Source organism: Coregonus clupeaformis, chromosome 16 (genome assembly GCF_020615455.1).
Source record: "Coregonus clupeaformis isolate EN_2021a chromosome 16, ASM2061545v1, whole genome shotgun sequence".
Classification (NCBI taxonomy): domain Eukaryota; kingdom Metazoa; phylum Chordata; class Actinopteri; order Salmoniformes; family Salmonidae; genus Coregonus; species Coregonus clupeaformis.
Window position 1 is genome coordinate 53,396,990 of NC_059207.1, and position 19,184 is coordinate 53,416,173.

Consider the following 19,184-nt stretch of genomic DNA (forward strand, 5'->3'; position numbering starts at 1 on the left):
TGTATAAAAAACACCTGGGAGCCAGAAATCTTTCTGATCCCTCCTGAGATGTGTGCAAACCTGGTGGCCAACTACAAGAAACGTCTGACCTCTGTGATTGCCAACAAGGGTTTTGCCACCAAGTACTAAGACATGTTTTGCAGAGGGGTCAAATACTTATTTCCCTCATTAAAATGCAAATCAATTTATAACATTTTTGACATGCGTTTTTCCAGATTTGTTTGTTGTTATTCTGTCTCTCACTGTTCAAATAAACCTACCATTAAAATTATAGAATGATCATGTCTTTGTCAGTGGGCAAACGTATAAAATCAGCAGGGGATCAAATACTTTTTTCCCTCACTGTATATGGCTGGCAAGTGGCTTGTGTGGATATTTTAGTATATGGTGGTTAGCTACAGACTACAGTGTTGCTGCTGCACATATCAGCCAACCAGACCGAATATTGATGATGATGTAAATCAAGTGACAGGGCAGACTGGGAAACAGGCACAACCCGGGCGCTCGCAAGTACCGTACAAGGCAGACCAACAGACCTTTTTTGAAACCTTTCATTCTATGGCTCAGTATAAGGTGGCCCAGATCATCTCTCACAATGCAAACAACATCTGTATGGCCCCGTGTAGCTCAGTTGGTAGAGCATGGCGTTTGCAACGCCAGGGTTGTGGGTTCGTTTCCCACGGGGGGCCAGTATGAAAAATGAATGCACTCACTAACTGTAAGTCGCTCTGGATAAGAGCGTCTGCTAAATGACTAAAATGTAAAATGTACTGTACATATATCGGTAAACTTCAACAGTATTAGCACAGCACAAATAAAAAAACACACATAAATCAAATTTTACGAATACAATTGCTTACTTATAAGCCCTTAACCAACAATGCAGTTCAAGAAATAGAGTTAAGAAAATATTTACTAAATAAACTAAAGTACAAAATAAAAGGTTACACAATAAAATTACATAACAATAACGAGGCTATATACATGGGGTACCGGTACTGAGTCAATGTACGGGGGTTAGTCGAGGTAGTTTGTACATGTAGGTTAGGGTAAAGTGACTATGCATAGATAATAAACAGTGAGTAGCAGCAGTGTAAATAGTCCGGGTGGCCATTTGATTTACACTGATTCCCCCTCTTTGTTTTTACACTGCTGCTACTCGCTGTTTATTATCTATGCATAGCCACTTTACCCCAACCTACATGTACAAACATACAGACTCACTCTCATACACAACTTAGGCACACACTCACACGCAGCCTTTCCAAAGGCTAGTACTTGCAGTCTGTGGGACTCTGTTTCAGAGTTCTTTAGAATGGCTTTTCTCCACTAGCTTTAGCAGTGGCAGTCCCAAACCTCACCACTAGTAGGCGCACTTCCCTTGGAGTCAATGGGCTGATTTCCCCCAGTGGACCATACCATTTTGTCTCTGCTAGGGAGGTTTTGAGGTGGGATAACAGGGTTCCATCAGAGCACAGTTTCCCTGAACACCCCTATGAGACTGTGGGGGCGCTCGTGATGATCCAGGTGTGAGCCCGCCCGTGCCGTCGACATAGAACCCACTCTAGAACACGCTCTAGACCCAGCTTTAGACCAGGACCTGGAGCCAGAGCCACCACCCTGCCTGGCCTCTAGTTGCTGCTGTTCCACCCAGGTGAAGGTGCTGAGGTCCCCACAGCTCCTGAGGTGCAGCAGTCCGGGTCTCTTCCGGAGGGGCTGGGGCAGGGTCTGGGAGGAACAGTCCAACAGGGGGGCACATGGTCTGGAGCGGGGCCTGGGGAGGGACAGGGGCTGGGGGAGGGCTGGAGCTGGGGCTGCTGCTCTCTCTGATACTGTGATCACCTGGAGAGGAGAGGAGGATATAATGACCCAGTTTAAAGGGATAGTTCACACAAAAATTCACTCAAATGTACAGTTGAAGTCGAAAGTTTACATACACATTAGCCAAATACATTTAAAATCAGTTTTTCACAATTCCTGACATTTAATCCTAGTACAAATTCCCTGTCTTACATCAGTTAGGATCACCACTTTATTTTAAGAATGTGAAATGTCAGAATAATAGTAGAGAGAAGGATTTATTTAAGCTTTTATTTATTTCATCACATTCCCAGTGGGTCAGAAGTTTACATACACTCAATTAGAATTTGGTAGCACTGCCTTTAAATTGTTTAACTTGGGTCAAACATTTCGGGTAGCCTTCCACAAGCTTCCCACAATAAGTTGGGTGAATTTTGGCCCGTTCCTCCTGACAGAGCTGGTGTAACTGAGTCAGGTTTGTAGGCCTCCTTGCTCGCACACACCGTTTCTGTTCTGCCCACATATTTTCTATAGGATTGAGGTCAGGGCTTTGTGATGGCCACTCCAATACCTTGACTTTGTTGTCCTTAAGCCATTTTGGCTAACTTTGGAAGTATGCTTGGGGTCATTGTCCATTTGGAAGACCCATTTGCGACCAAGCTTTTACTTCCTGACTGATGTCTTGAGATGTTGCTTCAATATATCCACATAATTTTCCTTCCTCATGATGCCATTTATTTTGTGAAGTGCACCAGTCCCTCCTGCAGCAAAGTACTCCCACAACATGATGCTGCCACCCCCGTGCTTCACGGTTGGGATGGTGTTCTTTGGCTTGCAAGTTCCCCCTTTTTCCTCCAAACATAACGATGGTCACTATGGCCAAGCACTTATATTTTTGTTTCATCAGACAGAGGACATTTCTCCAAGAATCTTTGTCCCCATGTGCAGTTGCAAACTGTAGTCTGGCTTTTTTATGGCGGTTTTGGAGCAGTGGCTTCTTCCTTGCTGAGCGGCCTTTCAGGTAATGTCGATATAGGACTTGTTTTACTGTTGATATAGATACTTTTGTACCTGTTTCCTCCAGCATCTTCACAAGTTCCTTTGCTGTTGTTCTGGGATTGATTTGCACTTTTCGCACCAAAGTATGTTAATCTCTAGGAGACAGAACGCGTCTCCTTCCTGAGAGGTATGACGGCTGCGTGGTCCCATGGTGTTTATACTTGTATACTATTGTTTGTACAGATGAACGTGGTACCTTCAGGCATTTGGAAATTACTCCCAAGGATGAACCAGACTTGTGGAGGTCTACCATTTTTTTTTCTGTGGTCTTGGCTGATTTATTTTGATTTCCCATGATGTCAAGCAAAGAGGCACTGAGTTTGAAGGTAGGCCTTGAAATAGATCCACAGGTACATCTCCAATTGACTCAAATTATGTCAATTAACCTATCAGAAGCTTCTAAAGCCATGACATAATTTTCTGGAATTTTCCAAGCTGTTTAAAGGCACAGTCAACTTAGTGTATGTAAACTTCTGACCCACTTGAATTGTGATACAGTGAATTATAAGTGAAATAATCTGTCTGTAAACAATTGTTGGAAAAATTACTTGTGTCATGCAGAAAGTAGATGTCCTAACCAACTTGCCAAAACGATAGTTTGTTAACAAGAAATTTGTGGAGTGGTTGAAAAACGAGTTTTAATGACTCCAACCTAAGTGTATGTAAACTTCCGACTTCAACTGTATCTCTTCTTATCTCCTCTTTCTCACCTACTCATCCTTCTCACCCCCTCTCCCTCCATCCTCCACTCCTCTACCTGTTCTAACTGTTCTATGTACCTTCTACCTCTTCTATGTACCTTCTACCTGTTCTATGTAGCATCTACTTGTTCAATGTAGCATCTACCTGTTCTATGCAGACCTGTGCAGAAAATAGTTGTATTTTGTAGTTTATTTGAAAATACCAACTTTTCAAATACTTGAAGTAGACGAATATAGTTTATATAGAGTTTAAACTAAAAGGCAACTATTTTCTTTGATATTCATACAGGTCTCAGAAAACCAAATCATCTTTGAAAGTATTTTGAAAACCAAAAGCTACAACAGTTAGTTGAATTTGTCTAAATATATTATCATTAGCACATGGTTTGGAGGGCTCTCAGATATGAATCTTAATATAGCGTATAGCCTACAATTAAATACATGAGGGACATGGAATCACCTCACCATTAAAGTAGACCACTTTTGCAGCTTCCTTTTAAAGGTGGTATAGTGTGTGTTTGAAATAAGAACACTTGCCCTCAGATGGACAGAGGTTAGAAGTTGATTTAGCTAATAATCCAACTTGCTATTTGCAATGTTTTAAAATAGCTTTTGTATAACATATTTATACTTATCTTAGCAAAATATCATTGGTTAATTCAGAGTTTCCCAAACTCTGTCCTAGGGACCCCAAGGAATGCATGGTTTGGTTTTTGCCCTAACACTACACAGCTGATTCAAATGATCAAAGCTTGATGAATAGTTAATTATTTGAATCAGCTGTGTAGTTCTAGGGCAAAAACCAAAATGTGCACTCCTTGGGGTCCCGAGGACAGAGTTTGGGAAACTGAGTGTGGGTTGAGTGTCACAACTTATTTATACTTATCTGTACAAAATATAATTGGTTCATTGGTTTGACTTGATTATGTACACCTGGGGCAATAGACATTCAGGAGACTAGATATTTACAGAATGTTCAGATAGAAAAGTATTGTGTAGATCAAATATGACTAAGAAAGATTGGAGATTTTGTTAGCTATTCATTCTATTTATATCTTCAACATGCAGTTCCAGATACAGCCCTGTCATTAGTTGAAGGCAGCAAACCCAATAGCTTCGAAAAAGTAGTAACTTTCTGAGATCTGTATTCAATAGTTTAAAAAAGTAAAAAAGTCATTTGTAGTCTATTTGTTCCCCCATTATTTAATTTTTTTTCCACGAAGCATAGGTAAAACTATAGTTGTCCCAGGTCTGGTTCTATGTATCCTCTACCTGTTTTATTTAGCCTCTATACCTGTTCTATGTAGCTGGCACAGCGTACGGCCTCCTCCATGTGTTCCTGGTCAGAGCGCAGCACACTGCGGATGCTGTCCACCAGTTCCTGGACCTCAGGGGTCAGGCTGCAGTGGGCCGGCTGCTCCAGGAACCTACTGACCAGCTCCTGGGTGTGTATGTAGCTCTGGTAGTCCACCATGGAGGAGGGCCGGGGCCGCTGAGGGCCTTTACCTCTCCGCCGGAGGGTCACTGTCTGGGTCCGAGAGGACTGGGCGGCCAGGGCGGACTGGGAAGTCTGGGTGGAAGTCTCGGTGGTCTGCGTGGCCGCCTCACAACTTAATACTGAGGAGGAGAGGGTGATAGGGGGTTAGTGTGTCTGTACACTGGCATGCAGTTGGACATCTGTTGGAAGCGTTAGCTATGAGGGAGGTCACACGCACGCACACACACACATACATACACACACACACACACAATCACACACACAAACACGTCTTTATTGCAGTCATGCTGAGTAGATGATCAGATCTCACTTCTAAGGAATCAAACACGACATTAGCCTATGACAAAGCATTCTTCTAAGATATCACAAGTGACTAGTGAATGGTCAGTGATGACTTCACTAGTCTAGGTGTGCGTCCTCAATGACACCCTATTCCCTAGGATCCATGAGGCTGAAACAAACCTTTGAGGATCCAGCAACGTATGTCAATACGAAGACCGACACAGTAGTAAACCTACAAGTGGACCACAAATCTGGTAAGAGAGAAGATTGTATTGTACATATGTGTCTATGTTAGGTTACAATATCCTGTACATGTTGTGCTTTTAGTGAAGGACTTAATCTGTGTCTGGAATTATGAGTTTTTGATGTCAGTAACTCCACTCCAACCATGTTCAGTGATGCAGGGGCTGATCAAAAGTAGTGCACTCTATAGGGAATAGAGTGCCATTTGGGCACAGCTAGGCATCTATTTCACTAAAAAGAGAAGACATTTTTCAAATCTGAATTCTTTGTATCTCTTGTTACAAAGACATTCTGAAGAATTCAAATTAGTCAAACGTCTTTGGAGTTATGATTCCTAGTTAGGGTGCTTCCATGGTAATGTATGCGTTGTTCCTCAGGCCCTAGAGTCAGGTCCCTGGCTCTCAGCTATGGACTGCTGTGTGTTCTCTCAACATCTCCCTGCGTCTGGCCCACTGTGAGTCTAATGACTTCTATGTATAGTGTGTGCTTTTTTAACTATAGGTCTACATACTGTATAGAAAAGTAGCAAAATGAAGACAAAGAGAAATCTCTCGCACAATGAAGATAAATAACACAGGACCAGATAGCAGTTGCAACAACCTGACATAAGAGTGATCAGCTACAACTAATTCTTGGCAGGCTAGGTGAGTAGTAGAGTGTCAAGTTTGTCTGTTTATGTGTCAGGGGTGAAAGTAGACTTCATTTCTTCCCGGTACGGTAGCTCCTATGTGTGCACGCGCTTGCATGTGCAAAACAGTTTTTGGGGGGCCTAAACAAAGTTGGATGCACAGAATCATCTAGAATGTCATTGTATGCTGTAGCGTTAAGATTTCCCTTCACTGGAACTAAGGGACCTAGCACGATCCATGAAAAACAGCCCCAGACCATTATTCCTCCTATAACAGCACTTACAGTTGACCGGGGCAGCTCTAGCAGGGCAGAAATTTGACGAACTGACTTGTTGGAAAGGTGTCATCCTATGACAGTGCCAAGTTGAAAGTCACAGAGCTCTTCAGTAAGGTCATTCTACTGCCAAAGTTTGTCTATGGAGATTGCATGGCTGTGTGCTTGATTTTAAACACCTGTCGGCAACGGGTGTGGCTGAAATAGCCAAATCCACTTGAAGGGGTGTCCACATAATTTTGTATATATAGTGTAAATAGTTTAATAGCCTACATTTTCTTGGCATCTTTGTTTTAATTATTGTCATAGGCTCTTGTTCTACTGGTACGGCGTACCCCCAAAGTAAGCCGGACAGTACCGGCTTACTTTCACCTCTGGTGTGTGTGTGTGTTTGTACAGTGTACATGCGTGTGTGTGGAGGATCAGCTAACTGTGCACTCCAATGAAGGGAAAGCAATTCACTTTTTTTCTCATCTCTGTCTGAAAGGACGGAAGAAGTTTAACCCCAGCTTGTACTTCTCCAAAGAGTCTAAAACCTGGGAGGAGAGCAGAGAGGACGGTCTGAAGAGGGGAGCAGACCTGGTGATCATAAACAGCAGAGGGGAACAGGTGTGTGTATGTGTGTGTGTGTGTGTGTGTGTGAGATTGAGAGAGAGCGAGAGACTTCAGATTTTCAAGATCTTTAAAATCAGAAGTGAAACTGCAAAAAAGTCTGAATTAATTGCCTTCAGTGCAGTTGTATCATAATGCAACTTTTGCTCTTCTTTCACCCTCTGTTATCAGTCAGTTCTTCAACACATATTGATTGGTCTGACTGACAAGGATTCTGAGGGAAACCTAGAAATGGGTGAATGGAACCCTACTGATCACAGTGTAAGAAATGTTCATCTTTTTTCATTACAATGTATCTCAAAATATAAACGTAAAAAGAGAATGGACACTGTCATTCGATTGTCGGCAGAAGGTAAGTCTCTGCCAAATGGTATCATATTAAGAGAAATTAAATGTGAATATGTGCAAGGGAAACGTTTGTAAATGTAATCACAATCTTAAGAGAGTGAGGAGATTCTACAGTGCCTTGCAAATGTATTCATCCCCTTGGAGTTTTTTCTATTTTGTTGTATTACAACCTGTAATTTAAATGGATTTTTATTTGCATTTCAGGTAATAGACATACACAAAATAGTCCAAATTGGTGAAGTGGAATAAAGAAAATAACTTGTTTCAAGAAATTCCCCCCAAATAAATAACGGAGAAGTGGTGCGTGCATATGAATTCACCCCCTTTGCTATGAAGCCCCTAAATAAGATCTGGTGCAACCAATTACCTTCAGAAGTCACATAATTAGTTAAATAAAGTCCACCTGTGTGCACTCTAAGTGTCACATGATCTGTCACATCATCTCATACACTGTTGTAAGGCAACAAAATAGGAAAAATGCCAAGGGGGGTGAATACTTTCGCAAGCCACTGTAAACTCCAATTCTAAACACACACACAACGCACGCACACTGAGACTGTAGATTTACTGAGGACGGACTGTTCCAGAACTATAAAGTTGATGTAATCCTCTCTTTGACTGTCGGAGCCGCTGTGTGTGTGTGTGTGTGTGTGTGCGTGCGTGTATGTGCGACCCTGCCTTACCTTTGGCAGCCAGGTCCAATAGTACGGGGTCACTGCAGGAGCGCCTGATCCTCTGGCGCTGAGACCTCCTGACGGGGGGTACCGGGGCACCCTGGGGGGGTCTGGCCTGGCAAAGGGGGGGTGATGGGGGAGAGGGGTAAGACGGCGGAGACGTGGGCACTGGAACAACCGTCGTCTGGGGACCAACGTCTGAAACACAGGAACAATAAACACAATTAGGAGGAGAGGGGTAGGGGGGCACTAAAACAGACAGACATAATAAGCACAGAGTCAGTCAGTTAGGAGAGGGGTGGGTAGGGGGTAGGGGGAAGGGGGAAGGAGGTGGGTTGAGGGGAAAGGGGGACATGAGACGTAATAAACACAGTCAGAAGGAGAGGGAGGGGTTACAGATTCATATCTAGTGTAAATAGGGGTCATAAACTAGCCGCCGATACACCTGCAGTTTATCTATCTTTAGGAAACTCCCCCAGCTAATGTTGTTACTCTATCTTTAGGAAACTGCCTAGAGACACTATTTAATTAGAACCATGCATAAACAGCTATACCTTCTCTATGCGTCGCTCTCGCTCCTCTCTTGCCCCTCTTTAACTCTCTCTTTCTCTTTCTGTCAGTTTTTTTTTTCTCCTCTCTTTTCCTCTCCCTTAAGTGTGTGGTGTGACAAATTATACCAGGGTCACACCCAAAGCTCCATCTCTATCACAACAAACCCTGTGACCTTAGGAAGTTACAATGTGTACCTTCAAGGTGTGTTTGGTCATAATGTCTCTGTCTTGTCTGACTTTTTTCGCCACATCTTAATCATCTCAGTTGGACAAACGTGTCTCTCTACTCTAAAACAGTTCCAGACTCTCTTTTCACAGAGATGAAAGAAAGGGAAGAACCTTTCCTATACTAAGCAGTATGTATGTAGCAGACTGAGTTTGTGAGAGCTAGATGGAGGGTGGGTGGGGGGTGGTGAATGGAACATCTGAGACTGAAATAAATGTTCTTATAATACATTGATGGCATAACTGTCAGTTGGCGAATCTGTGACCTCAGGGCAAGGTTATGTCCCATTCATCTGACTGGGACAACTATAGCAGTACACTGGGATACAGTAACTATATCAGTATTTTCATTGGATAACTATAGCAGTACTTTCACTAGGATAACTATATCAGTACTTTCACTGTAAATTAGCAGTAACTATAGCTGTACTAGGATAGCTATAGACAGACATCCTACTAGCAACAGGACTCTCTCAGCAAGGATACAAGTCCGAGGATACTTTGTCAGGTCACACACGTTTGGCTTTTCCCAAGGCTCATGTATTAATGTGAATTATGATGGTGGAAAGAAGATATGAGAGATTCATACCGAGGTTTGAATATGCCCATTCACAGGATGTCATTTATAGGTAGGGACATGTTTTTTCTTCAGTTTTTAAACTGGTATTTCTAGCATTATCCACTAGGTTTGCTGCAGGTAAAACAATTCCTAGGAAATGTTATTTAATTGACAAGCTGTCTCCAATCAATAAATCAATGTCTGGTTGTGTGTGAGTGTTTGGTGAGTGTTTTGGTGGGGGCTTTAACCCGGGTCCAGCAACTGTCAAGCCAACACCTAAACCATTATGCCAAGAGGTCCGAACCTCTTGATGAGCTCGCTAGGTGTTGGCTTAAGGTCGCTACGCTACCTACCCCTTTTCTAATGGGGATAGCGTGTCTTCACAATTCACTATACTAAGTCCCTCACATGTACAAGCCTCTCCAATGGCCTCACGAGTGCCATCCCACTTCTGCTATTCAAGCTATTCTGACCTCTTGGCGTAACAGTTAACGCGTTGGCTTGACACTCGCTGAACCCGGGTTTGAGTCCCGGTCGCGGCTCTACAAACAGTATTCTCTGACAAATAATAGGCTTTGTGCAATTAAGATTCATAGAGCTACGCCTCCCTGGCTTAGGCGATCCCCCTACAAAACACTCACACACAACCAAACATTGATTGATTGGCGACAGCTTGTGTCAATTTAACAACATTTCCTAGGATTTTCTACCTGCAGCAAACCTAGTGGATAATGCTGGAAATACCGGTCAAAGAAAACCCCCACAAAACCGAACCAGAACAACTGGGCCTACTTAAAGGCCAAGCATGCAAGCGCATGTTCTTGTGTATGTTCTGTGTGAAATTCTATGGCATTGTGGTGAAGATGTGGGACAACTTGTAAAGAAAGACGACACCAAATCATGAAATAATTGCTCGCACCTGTGCCTGCTTGCAAAACTCTGCCCGGGACTCTGAGAAACTGATATAAGGTAGAGCCGATAGCGCAGGCAGCTCGTGGCGGGGGAGCTGGTGCTTTGATTAATGTTGGGCTCCGTAGCCCTTGCAAGTATTCGTGATGCACTCACTTTTACAGGAGGAGGTTGTTGTCGTTTGCTGCTGTGTAGGGCAGCCGGCGACGAAGACAGCTAGTGATAGTGGAGTGCTAGCCCTCTCCCCTACGTTTGTAAATAGAGCGTGCTGCAAGTTGAAGTGTGTTCTTTTGTATGCTAAATAATGATACATTAGAGTGTCTAGTTTGAGAAACACGCGCCTCACAGGTCCTCAACTGGCAGCTTCATTAAATAGTACCCGCAAAACACCAGTCTCAACGTCAACAGTGAAGAGGCGACTCCGGGATGCTGACCTTCTAGGCAGAGTTGCAAAGAAAAAGCCATATCTCAGACTGCCCATCTTAATCTTTGGCCATTTTTATTGGCCAGTCTGAGATATGGCTTTTTCTTTGCAACTCTGCCTAGAAGGTCAGCATCCTGGAGTCGCCTCTTCATTGGAGCACAGGCTGATGGCTGCTGATAATGGACCTCTGTACGCCTATGTAGATATTCCATAAAAAAATCAGCAGTTTCAAGCTACGATAGCCATTTACAACATTAACAATGTCTACACTGTATTTCTGATCAATTTGATGTTATTTTAATGGACCAAAAAAATGATTTTCTTTCGAAAACATGGACATTTCTAAGTGACCCCAAACTTTTGAACGGTAGTGTATGTTCATATAAGGCTGAAACACATATTTAGATATCTGTAATTTACATATAATGAAATACATGTACATACATGTTAAAATATCTGTCAATATTATTTTTCCATATGGGCCACGTTGTCCTATGAATGTTAATGTCTAATAACTTATCTTACATTGTTTTGGTGTGTTCAGACCTCTGACGCCAGACCATACCTGTTTATGCACTATACTACACTACTCTGCCCAACCCAGTACTTGTCCCACCTAATATAATAATATTCTCTCAAGCTTTATTACAGTATGTCCGTCCGTCCATCCATCCTTGTGTCCTACCTCTAATTGAAGTACCCGCCTCTGAGCTGTTATTCAACTCTTCTGTCAACTCTGTCAGGTCCGTCATGGGAATCTGAATCTCTGTCTCCTGAACAGAACATAGTCATTAGAGATTATACTGTCACTGGAGATTGGGAGACATTAATAAACCACACAGTTATGAAACAAATGATATAAGCCATTATCCAGGGTTGGGGTCAATTCTGAATTGAGTTGTGAATTGCTATTTAATTTCAATTCTTGAATTTGCCACACCCCACAGGATGCAGAATTTTAATAGAATTTGAATTAAAGGAAGTAGAATTTAATTCAATGAATTAATTCAGACTCAAATGCCTTATTTATTCTACACATCACCATAGAAATGTTTATTTTGACATCATGTATGATTACCAATACCATGTAACATAAGGTTGTAACATTTTTGGGAATGCATTCTGGGAAACATTTCTAATGCATTCTGGGAAATGTATTCTGATATTTGACAAATATTAAGGGAACTATGAATTATAATAGACAACCCACAACATGTTAGAATAATTATTTAAAATTGTTTTAGGAGAATGAGTTTTAGAAATATAAAACTCATTGTCCTAAAACAATTTGTATAGTTACAGTGGCTTGGAAATATTCTAACATGTTGTGGGTTGTCTATAATCATTCATAGTTCCCTTAATGTTTTTAAATATCAGAATATATTTCCCAGAATGCATTATATCAAACACTGCAGTATGGAAGGGAACAATCTAACATCATGACAAAGGAAAATACTGTTTGACATCAGTTATAGTGCCTTCAGAAACTATTCACACCCCTTGACATTTTCCACATTTTATTGTTACAGCCTGAATTTAAAATTGATTAAATTGATATTCAAAATACCCCAAAGTGGAATTATGTTTTTTTTTTTAAACATTTTTACAAAACAAAAAAATGAAAAGCTGAAGTGTCTTGAGTCAATAAGTATTCAACCATTTTGTTATGGCAAGCATTTCATTTACACAACATGCCTACCACTTTGAAGATGCAAAATATTTTTTCTTGTGAAACAAACAAGAATTAAAACAAAAAAACTGAAATCTTGAGCGTGCATAACTATTCTGGACTTTGACTAGGCCATTCCAAGACATTTAAAATGTTTCCCCTTAAACCACTCAAGTGTTGCTTTAGCACTATACTTAGGATCATTGTCCTGCTGGAAGGTGAACCTCCGTCCCAGTCTCAAATCTCTGGAAGACTGAAACAGGTTTGCCTCAAGAATTTCCCTGTATTTAGCAGCATCCATCGTTCCTTCAATTCTGACCAGTTTCCCAGTCCCTGCCGATGGAAAAACATCCCCACAGCATGATGCTGCCACCACCATGCTTCACTGTAGGGATGGTGTTTTCGGGGTGAAGATGGGTATTGGGTTTGTGTTTTCCTTGATGGCCAAAAAGCTCAATTTTAGTCTCATCTGACCAGAGTACCTTCTTCCATATGTTTGGGGAGTCTCCCACATGCCTTTTGGCGAACAGCAAACGTGTTTGCTTGTTGTTTTCTTTAAGCAATGGCTTTTTTCTGGCCACTCTTCCGTAAAGCCCAGCTCTGTCGAGTGTACGGCTTAAAGTGGTCCTGTGGACAGATACTCCAATCTCCGCTGTGGAGCTTTGTAGCTCCTTCAGGGTTATCTTTGGTCTCTTTGTTGCCTCTCTGATTAATGCCCTCCTTGCCTGGTCTGTGAGTTTTGGTGGGCGGCCCTCTCTTGGCAGGTTTGTTGTGGTGCCATATTCTTTCCATTTTTTAATAATGGATTTAATGGTTCTCTGTGGGATGTTCAAAGTTTCTGATATTTTTTTATAACCCAACCCTGATCTGTACTTCTCCACAACTTTGTCCCTGACCTGTTTGGAGAGATCCTTGGTCTTTATGGTGCTGCTTGCTTGGTGGTGCCGCTTGCTTAGTGGTGTTGCAGACTCTGGGGCCATTCAAAACAGGTGTATATATACTGAGATCATGTGACAGATCATGTGACACTTAGATTGCACACAGGTGGACTTTATTTAACTAATTATGTGACTTCTGAAGGTAATTGGTTGCACCAGAACTTATTTAGGGGCTTCATAGCAAAGGGGGTGAATATATATGCATGCACCACTTTTCCGTTATTTATTTATTAGAATTTTTTACATTACATAAAATCAAAATCCATTTAAATTACAGGTTGTAATGCAACAAAATAGGAAAAATGCCAAGGGGGATGAATACTTTTGCAAGGCACTGTATCTGTAAGGTCCCTCAGTCGAGCAGTGAATTTCAAACACCGATTCAACCACAAAGACCAGGGAGGTTTTCCAATGCCTCGCAAAGAAGACACCTATTGGTAGACTCAAGGGTGTGAATACTTACAGTACCAGTCAAAAGATTGGACACACCTACTCATTCAAGGGTTTTTCTTTATTTTTACTATTTTCTACATTGTAGAATAATAGTGAATACATCAAAACTATTAAACAATACATATGGAATCATGTAGTAACCAAAAAAGTGTTAAACAAATCAAAGTATATTTTATATTTCAGATTCTTCAAAGTAGCCACCCTTTGCCTTGATGACAGCTTTGCACACTCTTAGCATTCTCTCAACCAGCTTCACCTGGAATGCTTTTCCAACAGTCTTGAAGGAGTTCCCACATATGCTGAGCACTTGTTGGCTGCTTTTCCTCCACTCTGCGGTCCCTCATCCCAAACCATCTCAATTGGGTTGAGGTCAGGGGATTGTGGGGGCCAGGTTATCTGATGCAGCACCCCATCACTCTCCTTCTTGGTCAAATAGCCCTTACACAGCCTGGAGGTGTGCTGGGTCATTGTCCTGTTGAAAAACAAATGATATTCCCACTAAGCCCAAACCAGATGGGATGGCGTATCGCTGCAGAATGCTGTGGTATTAATGCTGATTAAGTGTGCCTTGAATTCTAAATAAATCACAGACAGTGTCACCAGCAAAGCACCCCCATACCATCACACCTCCTCCTCCATGTCACGGTGGGAAATACACATGCAGAGATCATCCGCTCACCCACACTGTGTCTCACAAAGACACGGGGGTTGGAACCAAAAATCTAAAATTTGGACTCCAGACCAAAGGACACATTTCCACCGGTCTAATGTCCATTGCTTGTGTTTCTTGGTCCTAGCAAGTCTCTTCGTCTTCATGGTATCCTTTAGTAGTGTTTTCTTTGCAGCAGTTCAACCATGAAGGCCTGATTCACACAGTCTCTTCTGAACAGTTGATGTTGAGATGTGTCTGTTACTTGAACTCTGTGAAGCATTTATTTAGGCTGCAATCTGAGGTGCCGTTAACTCTAATGAACTTATCCTCTGCAACAGAGGTAACTCTGGGTCTTCCATTCCTGTGGCGGTCCTCATGAGAGCCAGTTTCATCATAGTGCTTGATGGTTTTTGTGACTGCACTTGAAGATACTTTCAAAGTTCTTGAAATTTTCCGTATTGACTGACCATGTCTTAAAGTAATGATGGACTGTCGTTTCTCTTTGCTTATTTGATCTGTTCTTGCCATAATATGGACTTGGTCTTTTACCAAATAGGGCTATCTTCTGTATACCCCCCTACCTGTTCACAACACAACTGATTGGCTCAAACACATTAAGAAGGAACGAAATTCCACAAATTAACTTTTAAGAAGGCACACCTGTTAATTGAAATGCATTCCAGGTGACTACCTCATGAAGGTGGTTGAGAGAATGCCAAGAGTGTGCAAAGCTGTCATCAAGGCAATGGGTGGCTATTTGAAGAATCTCAAATATCAAATTTATTTTTATTTGTTTAACACTTTTTTGGTTACTACATGATTCCATATGTGTTATTTCATAGTTTTGAGGTCTTCACTATTATTCTACAATGTAAAAAATAGTACAAATAAAGAAAAACCCTGGAATGAGTAGGTGTGTCCAAACTTTTGACTGGTAGTGTATGTAAATTAGATATCTGTACTTCAATAAATGTGCTAACATTTCTAAAAACATGTTTTCACTTTTCATAAAAAATCTATTTAACTCATTTTGAATTAAGGCTATAACAAAATGTGGAATAAGTCAAGGGGTATGAATACTTTGAAGGCACTGTATAGTCAAACTAATATTTGAAATGGTATGTGTATTCTTTGCATTAATATGTTGCATATACTTCTGATAAAATATTTGTCAAATTAATCAAACTTTCATGCTCAGTCTTAGCATGAAAGTTTGATTGGTTTGAATTGGTTTGAATTCAATTCTAATTCCTTCAATTAAAATGATGCTTCCTGTGGGGTGTGGCCAATTCAATTTAAATGCATTGTTGGAATTGAATTCAGAAATTCAGAATTGACCCCAACCCTGCCACTAGCAATACAAAACATTTACAACTCACAAAGTTATCACATTGCTACATTACCTGATTTGAAGTTACTGAGTTTTTGTTGGAATACAACTTGGAGCATGCTGACTGGCTGGGGTCCAGCCATTCCCATTGTTTTGCACTAAACTATGCTAATGTTAAGCTGTAACTAAATGACTATCTCAATCCATAGGCTACTTTCAAGGTTTTCATAAAATTAGATACATGTAATCTGCTGTATGTACCTGTGTTGCAGTGGCCAGGGCGGAGCGTCCAATAACAGCTTCGTAGGGAGGGGGCGGGTCTAAAGGACAGAACACCTCTACTCCTTTAATCCTGGCACCATAGATATGAGGTAGCGGTATCACACTGTTCCCAAACATCCTGCGAGCCAGCCGTGGTGTGTAGGAGTAGAAAGTTGAAAAGTAGGAGGGGGGAGGGGCTGGGGGGACAAACTCATCCGGGTCAGGCATAATAGTTGGCTCCTCCCCCTCCTCTGCAATTGGCCTGGGATCATCCTATCAGAGAGGGGGAGGAAGAGAGATAAGCCACTTATTGAGATGCAACTGTAGTGTTGACAAATGAAAAAAAACATTGGTCAATATGGAGCAGAGTATGTGAGAGGAGCAGAGCTGGAGCGGAGCGAGGAGCAGTGTGCCCAATTTGACTGGAACACAGAGCGAGATTCCCAAAGGCTGGAGCGTCGGGCTTCTCGCCCGCTCGAATTTTGCTCCAGTAGCGTTCACTTCACAAGCTCAGGGCATGCCCGGCCCAGCATGCATTTGTAGTCTACCTGTGTGCTGCTATAGCCCCTTGCTTTAGCTACTGTCATGGAGTTCACTAAATATTTTCATAAAGAAACGGATAAAACACACAGGTGCTAAATCAAGGTAACTTACAAAGATGAGGACCAAGAGCAAGAGAGGGAGTGCGGTGATGTAGTGTCCACAACTAAAGAATGATTGTGAAAAGACAAGTTTCCGAAAAGCATGATGGTGTAGCCTACTTACTATGTGAACATGCTAAAAGAAAGGAACGAGGTTGGTAGGTAACTAAGTGTGTCATTGTAGCAAAGTATTTATAAACAAAAAATCTGATCTCTATTATCTATACAATAGGCCATAATTGATTTTGGCCCAATAGGCCTGGCATATTCCCACTTTCAAGGAGCTTTCCATTTTGATTCAGTTATTTTGCTTAAAAACCTTTAGGCCTACCTATAGAAAAATTAAAATAAACAACTCTGCATCTCTGCCCAGCCTGGCAAGAGTGTCCCGAAGGGTGCCTAGCATCCCCAGTGGCTCTGCAAGTGCAGAGAGGATAGATCCTCTCCGCTGCTGGCCTGCTCTCCAGGCACCATCGCATGAGCCTGAAGCCACAGACTCTGGCCAAACTCGTGTTTCTAAAAATGAATGCGAAGGCACTGTAGACTGAGCCTAAAAAGGCATTTTTCGTTTTATTTGTATTTAATTCTAAGTAAGTCATAGCCTATATGTGCAATTTATAGACTATAATGATTTAGTACAACAAAATGTTGTTTAAATGCTGAGCCCTTTATGTCCCTACCAGACTATTGTGTCTCACTCTTCACAAATACTTCACAATGTATTTCTTTGTAGGCTATAGCCTTGAATAAATTGAAATAATATAGCCTAAATAATTCATTTTCGTTCCTTCTTAGGCTCCCTGTCTGGCTCCTGACCTATTTGGAGTGTTTATATGCTGTTTAATATGACATGAAGCCTATTTGAAATGATGAGCGCTTCTTACATTCACCTTTTCATGTTTATTAAAATACTTTTCATTCAAATAATTTGGTTTGGTTTCAATACTTCAAAACCAAATGGTAGGTCCAGGTAGACACAAAAATAGATGGAAAGGGATACCCGCCAGATGGGTGTTGGTTAAATTGTGATTTTAATGAATGGAGCGAATTCGGAGCGGCAGTTTTTTTTCCTGGGAGTGCGGAGCGGTTGGAAAGGATGTGGAGCGCCGGAGCGCTGCACAAGTACCGCTCCATGAGCGGGATTTCCGACCACTCAACTCCGCTCACACACTCTTATATGGAGATTCTTCTGCTATGTGATTGGACGTGGTGCAGATTCTAACCTACATGATTGGAGCTGGGGATTCTCAGGCCCTGTGAATGGTTGTGATGGGGTACATGGGGTAGTCTTACCATGCATGGTCTTCTGGTGGTGAAGATCTGTAGGTATCGGAGGGCAGCAGCCACCAGACACACTGCAGTGGTCAGAGCATTCAGAGCACATAATGCAAACAGAACCTTCTGGAAACACAGACAGACGAGAAACAGTTATGGTTAAACCACCCCACAAACACCAATAACCATCTTAACTTGCTATATGGTTAAATATGACCATAATGAACCATAGAGTTGTATAGAGGGCTCTAGTGCCCAAAAGCCCATTTTAGCATGGGCAGCACCTTTGAGGACTTTTGCAATTTTTAAGTAGTCACCTGGGTGGGACTTCCTATGGGTTAAGGAAGGATCACATAATTCCATCAATATCATCAGGAGGGATCAGACAATGAATTATACTTGTGTGCAAACATTCCATAACTGCAGGTCGCAGTAAATCACCAACCTTGGCTTTAAACCTTTTCTAGCAACACACTCCAGGTGGCAGTATGCACCCTCTCAGTTGTTCACCAACTCATAGAAGTAGTAGAAAAATAAAAGGTACTACTTAAAAATGGAGATGGCCTCAGTGGCGCTGCCCAGATGCCATAATGGGGCAGATACAACGTTGCGATCTCTATACAACTCTATGCAATGAACATAAATTCTCGCACACACACACACACCTTGAGCAGGACCCTCATGGTACTACAAGAGTGTCCAGGGTAGAGTTTGAGTAGTTTTTCCTCAGGACACTTGGCAGTGGGGGTCTGAGGACAGCAGTTACACACATCTCCCACCTCACTCTGAAACACACAAAACACAACAGATACATGGCCATTAGACTCACACTGAAACACACAAAAGATACATGGCCTTTAGACTCACACTGAAACACACAAAAGATACATGGCCTTTAGACTCACACTGAAACACACAAAAGATACATGGCCTTTAGACTCACACTGAAACACACAAAAGATACATGGCCTTTAGACTCACACTGAAACACACAAAAGATACATGGCCTTTAGACTCACACTGAAACACACAAAAGATACATGGCCTTTAGACTCACACTGAAACACACAAAAGATACATGGCCTTTAGACTCACACTGAAACACACAAAAGATACATGGCCTTTAGACTCACACTGAAACACACAAAAGATACATGGCCTTTAGACTCACACTGAA

General features: G+C 41.8%; 1 protein-coding gene across 1 annotated transcript in view; it reads right to left on the reverse strand.

Moving 5' to 3' along the window:
- Window positions 1-1,176: 1,176 nt before the first annotated feature.
- The window catches only part of LOC121585173 (protein FAM189A2-like), a 54,946-nt gene continuing 36,938 nt past the window's right edge, over window positions 1,177-19,184 (reverse strand). The window contains exons 4-10 of the mRNA XM_041901564.2: window positions 18,673-18,792; window positions 18,026-18,133; window positions 16,092-16,364; window positions 11,474-11,561; window positions 8,130-8,318; window positions 4,855-5,177; window positions 1,177-1,842 (exon numbers count right to left, since the gene is read on the reverse strand). Of these exons, the coding sequence (XP_041757498.2) occupies window positions 1,468-1,842; window positions 4,855-5,177; window positions 8,130-8,318; window positions 11,474-11,561; window positions 16,092-16,364; window positions 18,026-18,133; window positions 18,673-18,792 (1,476 nt within the window). The 3' untranslated portion in view covers window positions 1,177-1,467. The remainder of the gene's footprint in view (window positions 1,843-4,854; window positions 5,178-8,129; window positions 8,319-11,473; window positions 11,562-16,091; window positions 16,365-18,025; window positions 18,134-18,672; window positions 18,793-19,184) is intronic.